The 16,542-nt window shown below is 42.5% G+C and overlaps 1 protein-coding gene across 1 annotated transcript in view; it reads left to right on the top strand.

Moving 5' to 3' along the window:
* The window catches only part of LOC140209851 (protein FAM81A-like), a 44,076-nt gene that overhangs the window by 17,070 nt on the left and 10,464 nt on the right, over positions 1-16,542 (top strand). Inside the window, 3 exon segments of the mRNA XM_072278419.1 lie at positions 5,159-5,277; positions 7,223-7,302; positions 7,305-7,351. Coding sequence (XP_072134520.1) covers positions 5,159-5,277; positions 7,223-7,302; positions 7,305-7,351 — 246 coding nt within the window.

Below are 16,542 nucleotides of genomic sequence, written 5' to 3'. Positions count from 1 at the left end.
GATGATGGTAGAGCAGTGGATGTGGTGAATATGGATTTTAGTCTGTACCTCTTCCTATAGATGCTGCCTGGCCTGCTGCATTCACCAGCAACTTTTATGTGTGTTGCATGGATTTTAGTGAAGTGTTTGATCAAATTCCCCATGGTCAGCTCATTCAGAAAGTCAGGAGGCATGCTTCCACGGAAACTTGGCTGTGTGGTTACAGAATTAGCTTGCCCATGGAAGCAGAGGGTGGTTGTAGATGGAGTCTGTTCTGCCTGGAGATCGCTGACGAATGGTGTTCCACTGGGATCTGTTTTATAAATGATTTGGACGAAGAAGTGGAAGAGTGAGTTAATAAGTTTGCAGATAACATGAGGGTTAAGGGATTTGTGGCTAGTATGGAGGGTTGTCATGGGTTGCAATGAGACATTGACAGGATGCGAAGCGGCAGATGGAACTCAATCCAGTAAAGTATGAAGTGATTCACTTTGAAAAGTCGAATTTGAAGGCAGAATGCAGGATTATTCTTTGCAATGTGGAGGAACAGAGGAATCTTGGAATCCATATCCATAGATCCCTCAAAGTTGCTGTACCAGTTGATAGGGTTGTTGGGAAGCGTATGGTGTGTTGGCCTTCATTAGTTGGGGGATTGAGTTCAAGAGCTGCAGCTCCATAAAACCTTGGTTGACACCACATTTGGAGAATTGTGTTCATTTCTGGTCGCCTCGTTATAGGAAGTGTGTGAAAGCTTTTCAGAGGGTGCTCCCTCGACTCGAGAGCATGTGTAAGGATAGGCTGAGTGAGCTAGGACTTTTCTCTTTGGAGTGAAAGAGGATGAGCAGTGGCTTGTTACGGTGAAACGGTCTCCCAGTCTACCTCGGGACTCACCAGTACACAGCAGGCCACACTGGGAGCACTGGACAGCTTCGTTGAGCACCTATACTCCATCTGCCAGAAAAACTGGGGTCTCCTGGTGGCCACCCATTTCAATTCTACTTTCCATTCCCATTCTGATATTCCATGGCCTCCTCTACTGCTGCAATGAGGCCACACTCAGGTTGGAGGAGCAACACCTTGTATTCCGTCTGGGTAGCCTCCAACCTGATGGTATGAACATTAACTTCTTGAACTTCTGGTAATTGCCCCACTCCCCCACTTCACCATTCCCCATTCCTGTTCCCTCCCTCACCATATCTCCTTACCTGCCCATCACCTCCTTCCGGGGCTCCTCCCCCCTCCCTTTCTTCCATGGTCTTCTACCCTCTCCTATCAGATTTCCGATTCTCCATCTCTTTATCTCTTTCACCAATCAACTTCCCAGCTCTTTATTTAATTCCCTCCCCCCTTTTGGTTTCACATGTGACCCACCACATTGTACTTCTTCCTCCCCTCCCCCCACCTTCTTGCTTTGACTTCTCATCTTTTTCTCCCAGTCCTGATGAAGGGTCTCAGCCCAAACCTTCGACTGTTACTCCTTTCCATAGATGCTGCCTGACCTGCTGAGTTCCTCCAGCATTTTGTGTGTGTTGCTTTGGATTTCCAGCACCTGCAGAATTTCTTAGGTTTACTTTTTAATGCCCTAACTCCTTTGCCATACCCTAAAAGAGATTGACTGGGCATTGGTGTTTTTTTTAAGAGTTTTTAACTGCTTGCCACCTTTCCTGCAACAGACACTGCACTTTAAGACACTCCTTGAGGGGAGGCAAGACTTTTTTTTCATTCTTCATTCATATGCATCCTATTCAAGAGTGAGATCCAGCTGTAACCATGGTTACAGTTTTCCTCATTGCCTAGGCTATGATGAGTTGGGGGATATCATGCGATGTATCTATCCAATGCAGGCTTTCCCTTTAGAAACATAGAAAACCTACAGCACAATACAGATCCTTTGGCCCACAAAGTTGTGCCGAACATGTCCCTACCTTAGAAATTACTAGGCTTACCTATAGCCCTCTATTTTTCTAAGCTCCATGTACCTATCCAAAAGTCTCTTAAAAGATCCTATCATATCCGACTCCACCACCGTTGCCAGCAGCCCATTCCACGCACACACCACTCTCTGCGTAAAAAACTTACCCCTGACATCTCCTCAGTACCTACTCCCCAGCACCTTAAACTTGTGTCCTCTTGTGGCAACCATTTCAGCCCTGGGGAAAAAGCCTCTGACTATCCACACGATCAATGCCTCTCATCATCTTATACACCTCTATCAGGTCACCTCTGATCCTCCGTCGCTCCAAGGAGAAAAAGCTGAGTTCACTCAACCTATTCTCATAAGGCATGCTCCCCAATCCAGGCAACATCCTTGTAAATCTCCCCTGCACTCTTTCTATGGCATCCACATCCTTCCTGTAGTGAGGTGACCAGAACTGAGCACAGTACTCCGTGGGGTCTGACTAGGGTCCTATATAGCTGCAACATTACCTCTTGGCTCCTAAATTCAGTTCCATGATTGATGAAGGCCAATGCACCGTATGCCTTCTTAACCACAGAGTCAACCTGCGCAGCAGCTTTGAGTGTCCTATGGACTCGGACCCCAAGATCCCTCTGATCCTCCACACTGCCAAGAGTCTTACCATTAATACTATACTCTGTCATCATACTTGACCTACCAAAATGAAACACTTCACACTTGGCGCATTTTGTAACTACATTCAGGACCTCTCCAGGCCACGGCAGGGTTTCCTTCTTGAGACCTGTTCATAAACCAAAAAGTTCACAGTATGGCATTGTGGCCAGCTGGCGATATATTTAAATAAAACATAAACCAACCAAGGACAATGTCTAGTTACATCGGGACATTTAACTCGATCATTCGGATACTGCTGTCAACCCAGTTTGTCCACAGCCAAAGATGTGGGCAGCCCTGTGGCAGGCGTCAAAACCATGCTATCGTCTCATTTGTATGTGCAGGCTGTGTAAAGGCCAGGCACTCATAGACTGGAGAAGGCCTGCAACTTGCATCTAGGACAACTTCTTATTTGTGTTTAGCACCTGGAGGCAAGAATTACAATGATGATAAGGTGAAATGGACTGCAACATGCCGTTGAAGAACCATATTTAGATCACAATGTACAGAAGTGGAATCAAGCCATTCAGCCCATTGAATCTACTCCACCATTCAATCATGGGTGTTTATTTTCCTATTCAACACAATTCTTATGCCTTTTCCTCATAACTCTAATCAATTGGCAACCCTAAGCCCCTTACCAAGAAAAACCTATAAATCTCTGCCTTAATTAGACCAAATGACTTGGGTCCCTTTGCCCTCTGTGCAAATCATTTCCACAGCTCCACAATTGTCTGGCTGAAGAAATCCCTAACCATCTCAGTTAAAGGATGTCCCTTTATTCTGAGGATCTTTCTCAGTACTTGGAGATGTCGTCTAGAGTCTTGTCAAAGTACTTGGAGATTACTTTGTGGGACATATAGCAAGATTGCGATGAATTACCTTATCACTAAAAGATTCAAACATTCAAAGCACATTTAATATCAAAGAATGTGTAAATTACAGTCTTTGAAATTTGCCTGCTTACAGGCAGCCACAACGAAAGAAATTCAAATAACCCAATTTAAGAGAAAAGAAAGACCAAAAACCACTGCGCAGAGAATAAGAAATGGTCAGATGGTTAGGAAGCAAATATTTGCATATGTAATAGTCACAGATGAGCGCAGCTTGGAATGAGTCTGGGTATAAGGCTAAGGTGACCTTGGCAGTCACACACTGCTAGAGCAAGTGGAGGTGTCTAATCCAGTTTGTGATATTATCTCCCTCGTGAGTTCCGCCTTTGACACAACTATTTTCAGATATGGATCTTCACCTCTCTGGGGAGCTAGGAGATCTGGAGAATATGAGTTAACAAAACCTTCCTCTAGTGAATGTTTCGATAGCTCCTTTCCCTCCAGGAATAAACAGAATTCCACAGAGAATTTTGTAGTTAAAAGAATATATCATAATCAATTATAACCCATGTCACCCAAAATACTAGTGTGGCGCGTGGCCAAGTGGTTAGGACGTTGGACGAGCAATCTGAAGGTTGTGGGTTCAAGCCTCGGCCGAGGCAGTGTGTGTGTCCTTGAGCAAGGCATTTAACCACACAATGCTCCAGTCTACCCAGCTGAGAATGGGTACCGGCAAAAATGCTGAGGGTTAACCTTGCGATAGATTAGCATCCTATCCAGGAGGGGAGTCTCATACTGTCAGTTGCTTAATGCTACGGAAACCGACATAAGCACCGGCCTGATGGGCCACAAGGCTCATGATAGACTGTAACTTTAACTAACCCAAAATACTGGGCATATAAAGAAATGTGCTAACAGGTCAGAACAATAAACTACAGGCTGCAGAGCATTAAAACTACTTTCATTTTGCCTTCTAAACATTTACAAAGTAGAAACAAACAATATTGGACATTGTATTTGCATTAACAAATTAGTACTGATTCTTTATCAACAGGAATTCTGCAGATGCTGGAAATTCAAGCAACACACATCAAAGTTGCTGGTGAACACAGCAGGCCAGGCAGCATCTCTAGGAAGAGGTACAGTCAACGTTTCAGGCCGAGACCCTTCGTCAGGACTAACTGAAGGAAGAGTTAGTAAGAGATTTGAAAGTGGGGGGGGGGAGGTGGAGATACAAAATGATAGGAGAAGACAGGAGGGGGAGGGATGGAGCCAAGAGCTGGACAGGTGATTGGCAAAGGGGATATGAGAGGATCATGGGACAGGAGGCCCAGGGAGAAAGACAAGGAGGGGGGAACCCAGAGGATGGGCAAGGGGTATAGTCAGAGGGACAGAGAGAGAAAAAGGAGAGTGAGAGAAAGAATGTGTGTATAAAAATAAATAACAGATGGGGTACGAGGGGGAGGTGGGGCATTAGCGGAAGTTAGAGAAGTCGATGTTCATGCCATCAGGTTGGAGGCTACCCAGACGGAATATAAGGTGTTGTTCCTCCAACCTGAGTGTGGCTTCATCTTCACAGTAGAGGAGGCCGTGGATAGACATGTCAGAATGGGAATGGGATGTGGAATTAAAATGTGTGGCCGCTGGGAGATCCTGCTTTCTCTGGCAGACAGAGAAAAACGTACACATGTAGACAATATTTTCCTATGGTATAGTCATGTTTAATTATATACTTTAATTATGATTAAAAATAATCACTTTGGATTTACGTGAGGTGCTGCAAGACCAAATTCGGACACTGGACAATGGGAGCCAAGGAATCAACAACATGTTGAAATCCATTGAAATACGCCATCTGGCTGGAATTGGAGATCTTCGAGGAAGAGTGGCAAGGTAAGACTGGAAAAGCAGGTTGCCCCACTTGAAGCAGCCTGAGACATTTTGCACTGAATTAGCTAATGGTGATCTCATCTGTGAGTAGGAATTTGTTGGGTGTATCTGTGCAATATATTACATTCCTTATTTTAAAGAAATCTTAAAACAAACTTGTTATAAATGATCGGAGCACAGCTTATTTTGATGACAAATTACTTATGTTCACTACTAAACATAGCCTGTGATTTATGAATTCAAATGGACTCTTTGGTTTTGTGTCTTTTATATTCTGAGTTTTTCATCTGTTCTTTCTTGTTGCAATTTAATTTGACACAATTTATAAGGGTTTTTTTGTGTTGGGGGTTGGGGTTTTATGTTTTTGCAGTTTGCACCATTTGTTTTTCTGTGTGTGTGGGGGGGGTGGTTGCTGCTCTTTTTGCCATTGTGCGATTATTTCTTCACACATGAGGTGGAAGTTTGATAATTGTTGCTGTTCTTTTCTGCAATTTGTTAGTTTTTTTGTGGGGGGAGTTGATTTTTTTTCTTTGTTTTGTGGCTATCTGGAGAAGACGAATCTCAGAGTTGTATACTGCATACATACTTTGATAATAAAATGAATCTTCGAGCACTGATTTTTGCAAACAATTCTGAAGACATTTTCTGAGAAATATACAGGACCACAAAAAGCAGGATTTCCCGGTGGCCATCCATTTCATTTCAATTCTACTTAACATTCCCATAGCCTCCAACCTGATGACATGAACATCGATTTCTCGGACTTCCGGTAATTGGCCCCCCTCACCATTCCCCATTCCTGTTTCCCTCTCTCACCTTATCTCCTGATCTGCCTATCAGCTCCCTCTGGTGCTCCTCCACATTCCCTTTCTTCCATGGTTGTCTGTCCTCTCCAGTCCTTTCCTCTTCCACCAACCAACTTCCCAGCTCTTTACTTTACCCTTCCCCCGTCCCGGTTTCACCTACCACCTGCCATCTTCCCTCGCTCCCCCCCCCACCCCCCACCTTCTTTTTCTGCCCTCACCTTCCTTTCCAGCCCTTGTGAAGGGTCTTAGCCCAAAATGTCGACTGTTCACTCTTTTCCATAGATGCTACCTGGCCTGCTCAGTTCCCCCAGCATTTTATGTGTGTTACTATAGAGCATCAGCGTTGCCTTTTACTGTTCATACAGTAATAGGCAATGCTGCTCTTCACACCAAAACCCACAGTTTGCCACCAAAGATAAATGGGGAGCCAACTTCCAGCTCTTCCTAATACTGAACTGAGACAGTGATCCACTGAGTAATCTGGCCCATGTGATGGGCAGGAATTATCCTTTTATACAATGTAGTATTCTTTATTCTCTTTTTGCCACACAAAGCTAAAGTCAGTTGCTAATAGCTTCAGCCTCCTTTGGTCTCTGATTTGTTTAAAACCAATGTGTCAGTCACCTGCTGTATTTGTTATCAGAGAAAATCAGGAACTTGTGAATACAAATGCACACTCCAACTCAGTAACCTATTATATTTTCTAGACTAATACTTTAGAAAAATTAAAATAAAAAAGAACTAATTAAGGAGAAAGGTTCGTTGTTTCACTTTCATCACAGAATTAATGTAATCACATTAATAATTTAAATTACTGGTTGCTTATTTTCTGTGACTGTGTACTGTACTGACCCAGTTCAACCTATTTTTACTTTGTTCAGAATAACTATGAGAGAAACTTCCACCCTTTTGTTCAGAACTTGAAGATGAAGTTGAAATACCACCAGCAGGATCTGGAAGCAAGAAATTGTATCTGCTGTTTGCGCATTATGAGACACAGCAGAGCTGGCTGGGGTTTCCCTGTGGCCACTGCTTTGCATCTGATAAACTAAGTCAAAATAATGTCACCTGCAGATTTTGGATTTAATAGTCCACCAGATGATGAGGGTGTTTAGTGATTCCGTCAGTAATTCTTCCCATAGGTGTGATGCAAGCATTGCCAAGCTGTCAGCTGAACTGGTGAAAATACGTGAAGGGATTCAGAACCTCAGCAGCAAGCAACAAAGACAAAGTTCACCTTGGAAGGAAAAATAAAGGATATTGAAGGGCAGGTTAAACAAAACGTAGTACTTATCATGTAACTAAAATGTGCAAAGTAAACATTCGGATGTCAGATTTGCCTGTATTTTACATAAATGTATAAAATAGTTCTAGTCATTACTTTTTAAACAATAATTCTGATTTTTTTTCTGTTACTATTTTCTTGCAAGAAGATTCTCTTTCATTCCTTGTGGATGCATTGAGGGACATGAGTCTTTTGAGAGTCAGGCTGAGTCAGTTTGGACCTCCTGCAGAGACTTGAGCAGAAATCTTGAGGCTGGCAACACAGGGAGTAACGAAGAAGTGCTTGGTTTCTTTTCCTTTTGGCATGTGCCTGCGTGCGTGCGAGTCTGTGTGTGTGCGTCTGTGTGTTCATGTGTACGTCCAAAGTGCTTGGTTTCTAAAGACAAGAGATTCTGCAGATGCTGGAAATCTTAACTAACACACACAAAGTTCTGGAGGAGCTCAGAATGTCGGGCAGAATCTATGGATGAAAACAAATAGTTGACATTTTGGGCAGTATATTCCTGTCCATAGATGCTGCTGAGTTGCTGAATTTCTCCAGCATTTTGTGTGTGTGGCTGGGGTTCTAACTTTTGGATGAGATATTATACAGAGACTCCATCTGCCCTTTAGTATTGTTGTAAAAGATCACATGATACTATTTGAAGAAGAGAAAAGGTGTTATCATCAGTGTCCAGTCACTGCTACAGGAGCAGGTTACTTGCTTGTTATATTGTAATGTATGGGAGCTTGTTATCAACAAATTGACAGTGGTAGCTCATCGTTACAAAGTACACTTAATATATTTTTTTCAATGATTAAGCACTTTGCTGAGCCAGTCAACATGTGCTCCCTATATCTGGGTACAAGTCTTTTATTTATTTTTCTAAAACTTGTGAAAAAAAGACAGAAGGTTCTCAGGATTCTTTGCAAGTTGTTCTCTGGATACAGTGAGCTGGAAAAGCACACTGTGGGTTTCAATAAGCTGACTATAAACTAATTTCCAGCAAATGTCGACTCGAGCACCAGGCCAGATCTGCCAAATCCTAAGCATCAGTGATGGTCATCATTCTTGTTTAGCTTCCAAGTCATTTTGATATGTGACACTTCAGGCCTGGCTGTCTACCAGACAGTATGGAGACGCCCCATAGAAAGCAGTGGTGTCCTGTATGTGGTAAAGATAAGGCTTCAGAGTGGACAAATGTAAATCAAGTTCAACAAGAACATCATGGCAAGTGTACTGACTTTAATCTCTTTAATTAGGCGAGTTACCTGTTAAGGTATGAGACTTTGATAGCCCCCTAAATTATGGTAATGAGGTCAGAAGCCCAAAATCTGGTACAGACATTTAAATCTCTAAATCTGGAGTTTTGGCTTGAAATGGACAGAAGTTAGTCAATGAATCATATTTAAGTATGTAAACTATAATTGGATATCGTTGCTTACTATTAATAGTACAGCTGTAATGTAAAAACTAGCCTTTAGGCACAAAACAGTAAGTTTCACAATATATGCCAGTAATATTAAACTTGATTCTGATTCTTAGAAATATGCCTGTTTCCTCCATGTATTTAATGAGATAGTCTTCAGTGACATTGTATAGTTTATAAAATTGCTATCCATGTACTTGCACAATTTTGGCAATTTATACATGCAGGGAGACAACTAAACTACAGAATGGTCCTTCCTAAAACACACCCATTGAACACTTGTCACTAATACCAATTAAAACCAGTTTTTACACTCCCTTTCTTGTGGAATTCATTCAATGTGGCTCTTCCACAAACTTATTTTACCCTACTTATTGCAAATTGCTTCTTCTTTGAACAAAAGAGATAATATTTCAGATGCTGGAAAACCCAAATTAAAGCTAACATTGCAGGATAGACTCAGTTAGTTGGGCAAAATCTTTGAATTGAATAGATATTATCCTTGAAACAAAAAGTTAATTCCAGATGCTGAAAATCTGAAACGAACAGAAAATGTTGGAAGTGCCCAGCAGGTCGAATGCATCTTTGGAGACAGGAAAAAATGCTGATGTTTCAAGTTGATGACCTTTCTTCAGATCTGATAGAGGGGAAAAGGGAGTCAGGGATAGGGTGGAGACAAAAAAAGTCAGTGTCAACTGGGAGAAAGTGCTGAGAACTTGTTACTGGTCTCTAATTTGTCTGAAGGAGAAGTAATAAAGACAGAAGAGAGGAAAAGGTGAAAACTACTGGAGGTATTTCTCTTTAAGGGATGCTGCCCGAGTTTTCAAGCATTTTCTGGGATTTTTTTTGGATCAACTATTCTATTGCGTTTCCAAGTCCTTCAATTGTCTTTTCAATTAATAAGATTTGATCTGATATCTGTAATCAAATGTGCTAGTGCTTTTCTGTGAAGCAGGTTGAACCAGTATTTCTTCCTTTGGGTTTATTTACCTCTATTTTGATTCAATTGAAGTCCCTGTTTGCTTTCAGTTTTGCTTAAATTTTGAAGAAGAAATGCATGGCTTAAATATTTCCCAAGGCATTCTATGCATACATCAAGAGCAAGAGGATAACTAGGGAGATGGTGGGACCACTTAAGGATAAAGGGGGAACATTTGCTTGGATGCGGAGGATGTGAGTGAGGTCCTTAATGAGGGCTTTACTTCAGTATTTACCAAGGAAAAGGATATGGAGGACCAGGAGATCAGTGCTGAGTGTATAAATATGTTAAGGTGTATAAATATGTTAGGGTGTTTAGAGGGCAAGGAAGAGGAAGTGTTGGGTTTCCTAATGAGTATTAAGGTGGATAAGTCCCCGGGGCCTGATGGGATTTACCTCAGGTTATTGAAGAGGACAAGAGAAGAGGTTGCTGGGGCCTTGACAACTATCTTTGCGTCCTCTCCAGCCACAGGCGAGATCCCGGAGGACTGGCGAGTGGCTAATGTTGTACATCTATTTAAGAAGGGAACAAGGGAAAACCCAGGGAACTACAGCCCGGTGAGTCTCATGTCAGTTGTAGGGAAATTGCTGGAGAAAATTCTTAGGAATTGGATATATGAGCATTTGGAAACCCCTGGACTAATCAGGGAGAGGCAGCATGGCTTTGTGCAGGGTAGGCTGTGGCTTACCAACTTGATTGAGTTTTTTGACAAGGTGATGAGAGAGACTGGTAAAGGTAGAGCAGAGGATGTTGTCTACATGGATTTTAGTAAGATGTTTGACAAAGTCCCTTATGGGAGGCTAATCCAGAAGGTTAAGATGCATGGGGTCTGCGGTGAATTGGGTATCTGGATTCAGAACTGGCTTGCGCATGGAAGACAGAGGGTGGTGGTTGAAGAGACTTACTCAAGCTGGAGGTCGGTAATTAGTGGAGTTCCACAGGGATCTGTGCTGGTACTTGTGTTGTTTGTAATGTATAAAAATGACCTGGATGAAAATGTAGATGGGTGAGTTATTCAGTTTGCAGATGATACCAAGATTGGTGGAGTTGTGGACAGTGTAGAAGACTGGCAAAGAATACAGCACAAAGAAGATCAGCTGCAGATATGGGCAGAGAAATGACAGATGGAATTTAACACAGATAAATGTAAGGTGTTACACCTCGGTAGGGCAAATACACTTTTAAGGGCAAGATCCTTAACAGTGTTGCTGAGCAGAGAGATCTTAGGGTCCAAGTTCCTAGCTCCTTGAAAGCGGCTACACAGGTCGATAGGGTGGTTAAGAAGGCTTATGGAATGCTTGCTTTTATTAGTGAGGTATTGAGTTCAAAAGTCAAGAGGTTATGTTGCAGGTTAGTTAGGTCACATTTGGAGTATCGCATACAGTTCTGGTCGCCCCATTATAGGAAGGATGTTAAGGCTTTGGAGAGGGTGCAGAAGAGGTTTACCAGGTTGCTGCCTGGTTTAGAGGGCGTGTGCTATCACGAGAGGCTGGATAAACTTGGGTTGTTTTCTCTGGACTGGTAGAGGTTGAAGGGAGATCTGATAGAGGTTTACAAGATTATGAGAGGCATGGATAGAGTAGACGGGGAGTATCTTTTTACCAGGATAGAAATGTCTAATACCAGAGGCCATGCATTGAAGGTGAGAGGGAGGCAGGTTCAGAGGGGATGTGAGGGGTAAATTTTTTACTCAGAGAGTGGTGGATGCCTGGAATGTGCTGCCTGGTATGATGGTAGAGGCAAGTACATTAGAGGCTTTTAAGAAATGATATGAGGAAGATGGAGGGATATGGACATGGTGTAGGTAGGAGGGATTAGTTTTGGGTTTTTAAAAAATTTACTTTTTGAATGGTTTGGCACAACATTGTGGACCAAAGTCAGCACGGTTTCCTTAAGGGGAAATTTTGTCTGACATGTCTGTTGGAATTCTTTTAGGAAATAACAATCATTATAGACAAAGGAGTGTCAATGGATATTGTTTACTTGGATTTTCAGATGGCCATTGACGAGGTATATATATGGTTAAACAAGAGAAGAGTCTATGGTATTACATAGAAGGTACCAGCATGGATAGAAGATAGGCTGACTGGCAAAAGGCAAAGAATGGGAATAAAGGGAGCCTTTTCTGTTTGACTGTCGTTGATTAATGGTGTTATGTAGGGGTCGGTATTGGGTCTGCTACTTTTCATATTCTATGTTAATGATTTGAATGATGGAATTGATGGCTTTGTAGCCAAGATTGTGGATGATAGAAAGCCTCATGGAAGGGCTGGTAGTGTTAAGGAAGCAGTGAGTCTGCAGAAGGATCTGGATAGATTAGGGGAATGGACACAGATGTGGTAGAAGAGTATAGTTTAGCGAAGTGTATGGTTATGCGCTTTGGTAGAAAGAATAAAAGAGTAGACTATTTTCTAAATGGGAAGAAAATTCAGAAATTGGAGGACTAGAATCTGAAAGCAAAGGTGTACTACTGGGGCTTTATAAAACATTGGTCAGACCACATCTGGAGTATTGTGAGCAGTTTTGGGCCCCTTATCTGCAGAAAGATGTGCTGGATTGGAGAGGATTACCACCCAGTGGCACTGATTCCAACAATCATGAAGTGCTAAGAACGGCTGGTAAAGGATCATATAAAATCCACCTTTCAGCTAGATTGGACCCTTTCCAGTTTGCCTACCGCTCAAACCCATATACTGGTGACGCTACAGTCTCGGCCCTTCACTCTGTCCTGTCCCACCTGTTGCTGTTCTTCAACTTCAGCTCAGTGTTTACCCCATCATCCCTCTCTGTAAGTGGAGCTTGGACTTCTAGACAGAAAACCCCAGTCAGTCCAGGTTGGCAGCAACATCTCAAGCCCCATCACACTGAGCAATGGTTCCCCCCCCCCCCCATGGGTTGTGTGCTCAATCCACTGCTGTTCATGCTGCTGATGCACAATGGCACAGCCAAATTCAGCTGAAACCTCGTCACCAAGTTCACTAATGATACTACAGTGGTGGGCCTCATCAGCAACAATGATGAGCCGGCACTTCAAATGGTGCAAAAACACTAACCTGAGCCTCAACATGGACAAGACAAAAGAGATGATGGTGTATTCAGGAAGGCACAGACAGGCCACTCTACATTGTACGTCAATGGCTCTTGGAGAGAGTGAAGAGCACAAAGTTCCTTGGTGTGCACGTAATGGACGATCTAACCTGGAAAGCACAACACCTCCTCACTAGTCAAGAAGGCACAGCAGCATCTGCATCTTCTGAGGAGACTGAGGTGTGCCAGCCTCGCCGTCCCCATTCTAACAACTTTGTACAGGAGCACCATCGAGAGAGCCCTGTCTGAGTGCATCATCATGTGATATGGAAGCTGCAAGCATGCAAGACCGTACAGAGGGCAGTAAAACCTGCTGAGAGAATCAATGGGGTCTCCCTCTCCCCTATTTGTGACATTTACCAGCATTCTTGCAGACGAAGGGCCCAAAGGATCCCTACCACCCACCCCACAATCTCTTTGACTCACTACCGTCAGGGAGGAGGTGCAGGAGCATCAGGACTTGCACTGCCAGACTGGGTAATGGCTCATTCCCTCAGGCTGAAAGACTGATGTATAACCATGTACTCGAGGTTTACGAGAATGATCCTCAGATTGAAAGGGTTAGCGTGTGAGGAGCACTTGATGGCTCAGGTCTTGTTTAGAAGAACGGCGGGGGGTATGAGAGATCTCAATGAAACCTACAAATATTGAAACGTGTTGATAGAGTGGACACTGAGACGATCTTTCCAATAGTGGGGTAGTCTGGGTCCAGGAGGCACAGCTCAGAATAGAAGGACATCCCTTTAGAACAGAGATGAAGAGAAATTTCCTTAGCCAGAGAGTAGTGAGTCTTGGAGGCCAAGTCATTGGGTATATGTGAAACAGAGGATGATAGCTTCTTATTTAATAAGGGTGTCAAAGGTTACAGGGGGAAGGCAAGAAAATGGGGTTGAGAGGGAAAATAAATCAGCCGTGATGGAATGGTGGAGCAGATGCGATGGGCCAAATGGCTAATTCTGTTCCTATGTCTAATGGTCTTGTTTCACAGTTAGTCTTTGTATCTATTATTGTTAGTGAGTTAATTAGCTCAGTGAAGTGTAGAATGCTTCAGCTATTGCCAGTCAGACAACATTCCAATACGTAAGTACCAGATCTAAATAGTAACACCAAGAACAAATACTTTCTTAAATTCTTATAAAATGGCATTAGTTGCTTTTAAGCCAGAACATGGGAATTACTGGTAGTTTTGTCAGCATCAGTGGAGAAAAGAGTTTTGTTTTCAAATGAGCACTAAACTTATAAGTGATTGTCCTTGAAGCACTATTTTCTGCTTTTCATTCGAATTTCCAGTATTACCTTACTTGTTATAAGGAACAGAAAATGCAAAGGCTGCTCAGCAAACAAGGCAACATCAATGGGTTAATATTTCAGATCAATGACCTTCAATCAATTCTGACAAAAAGTCATTTATCCAAAATGTTAACCCTGTTTTTCTCTCTCTGCAGATGCACTCTGCACTTTCAGTGCTTATTTCAGACCTCCAGTATCTGCAGTTTTTATTCTGATTCACAACTCATTTGCAGTTACTTTTATGTTGAGCTGTATTTTTTATGTTGGGTTGTACTTTTCTATTGCCATTGTTGTGTTATTTGAACAACTGACTGAGCTAACATTAGGGTCACCCTGGAATGATGCAGTAGAAAGCAAGGTTACTCTGGCACTGACTGCAACAAGTCCAACATATTCGCTTTGTGAATTCCACTAACTGTACAAGATAAAACAGAAAATGTTGAAAATACTCAGCTGGTCAGGCAGCATCTGTGTACAGTTAATGTCTTGGCTCGATGATCTTTCTTTGAACCAGGAAACTCTAGTGGTGAAAAATGGTCTTGCAATGCCGAGGACGTGGAGACCAGCGGAGAGAACAGAAGAGAGGGTGTGTCATAGGGTGGAGGACAGGAGGTACAGGAATGACAAGAGTGGTGGTGGAGCTAACGGGAAGAGGGTGGGGAAGGCCGCTGAAGATTTGCCTGAGGCAGGTCTGAATGGGAGGAGATAAATGAAAGCAGAAAGGGAGACAAACTCTGAATGCTGGAACAGTGAGAAATCAGGATGAAATGACGCAGTTGAGAAAATCTGCAGATGTGGGAATCCAAGCAAAACACACAAAATGTTGGAGGAACTCAGCAGGCCAGGCAGCTTCTATGGAAAAGAGTAAGCAGTTGCTGTTTTGGGCTGAGACGTTTCGGTCCTGAAGAATTGCCTTGGCCTGAAACGTCAACTGTTTACTCTTTTCCAGAGATGTTGCCTGGCCTGCTGAATTCCTCCAGCATTTTGTGTGTGTTATGAAATGAGAAAGTATGTGTGATTGTGAATTCACTGTTAAGTGTGGAAAGCTGTAATGAGCCTAGTGAGCCATGGAAGACAGGAACAAGAGCTCCTTCAGCTTGTTTCACCATGATCAGAACTGATTCTCTGTCTCAATACCATAGTCCTCCTGTCTCCCCCATACCTCCTGATACTTTGTGTCTATGTATCTCCTCGTTAATTCTACTCGACCATTTAGCCTCCATTACATTCTGCGACAATAAATTCCACAGGTTCAGCAGTGTCTCCTGAGACTGTAACCCCTCCTTCTACAACCACAGGCATGGGAAGCAACCTTCCCAAATCCAGTCAGAATTGTGCCTGAAAGTGAGGTGCTGTTTCTCAGTTTATGTTTCAGTGTGGTTATAGCCGTAAAGGATGCCAGAGAAAGGGAGGTTAGACTGGGAGCGGGAAGCAGAATTGAAGTGACAGGCAAATGCGATTTTAGGATCACTTTTGCAGACTTAGTGACTCAATGACTCATAGTTCAAAGTAAATCTAATGTCAAAATACATATATGTCACCATGTACATACAACACGTGTGGACTTACTCAGTAAACTCAAGAACCACAATAGAATCAATGAAAAACTGTACCCAACAGGGCTGACAAACAACCAATGTACAAAAGACAACAGGTTGTGCAAATACAAGAGAGTAATAATGATAAATAAGTAATAAATACAAAGAACATGAGGTGAAGGGTCCTTGAAAGTGAATCCATAGGTTGTGGGAACAGTTCAGTGATGGGGAAAGTAAAGCTGAATGAAGTTATCCTCACTGGTTTAAAAGCCTGATGGTTGAGGGGTGTTAACTGTTCCTGAACCTAGTAAAACTTCCAAAATTATCAGTGTTTCCATTGCAGACTGCATGGAGGCATTACTTGTCACTTTCTAGAAAAATACTGTGTAGAAGCTTGTTCTAAAGTACTTTGTGCATTTCATGGTGTTGAACCATTTGATAATGTTGATTTGATTGTAGAATTTAACTAACTTAAAGAACTTAAAACCAATGGTATCACAAAACTTCCAAAGTGGCAGTGTTTCCTGGAAGTCATTCCATTGATACTTTCTATAGTAAAACAATTGTATGTGGTAACTTGTTCTAAAATACTTCATGTATTTCATGCTGCTGAATCATCAGGTAACATTTATTTGATTGTCCAACTTAACCCTGAGAAGTTAGAGCCATTGATGTCACAATGCTACTTGTTCAAGAAAGTCTCTAAGGATAAACTGGGAACTTATAGGCCAGTGATCCTGACGTTAGTTGGGGGGGTAAAGTATTTGAAAGTACTCTAAGGGACAGGACATATAAGTATTTAGATAGTCAGGGCCTGATTAGGTATAGTCAAATGGCTTTGTATGTGACAGGTGATGTCTAACCAATCTTAGAGA

Source organism: Mobula birostris, chromosome 14 (assembly GCF_030028105.1).
Source record: "Mobula birostris isolate sMobBir1 chromosome 14, sMobBir1.hap1, whole genome shotgun sequence".
Taxonomy (NCBI): Eukaryota; Metazoa; Chordata; class Chondrichthyes; order Myliobatiformes; family Myliobatidae; genus Mobula; species Mobula birostris.
Note: the sequence above shows the minus strand (reverse complement) of the source record. Positions and strands in the feature narration are given on the sequence as shown.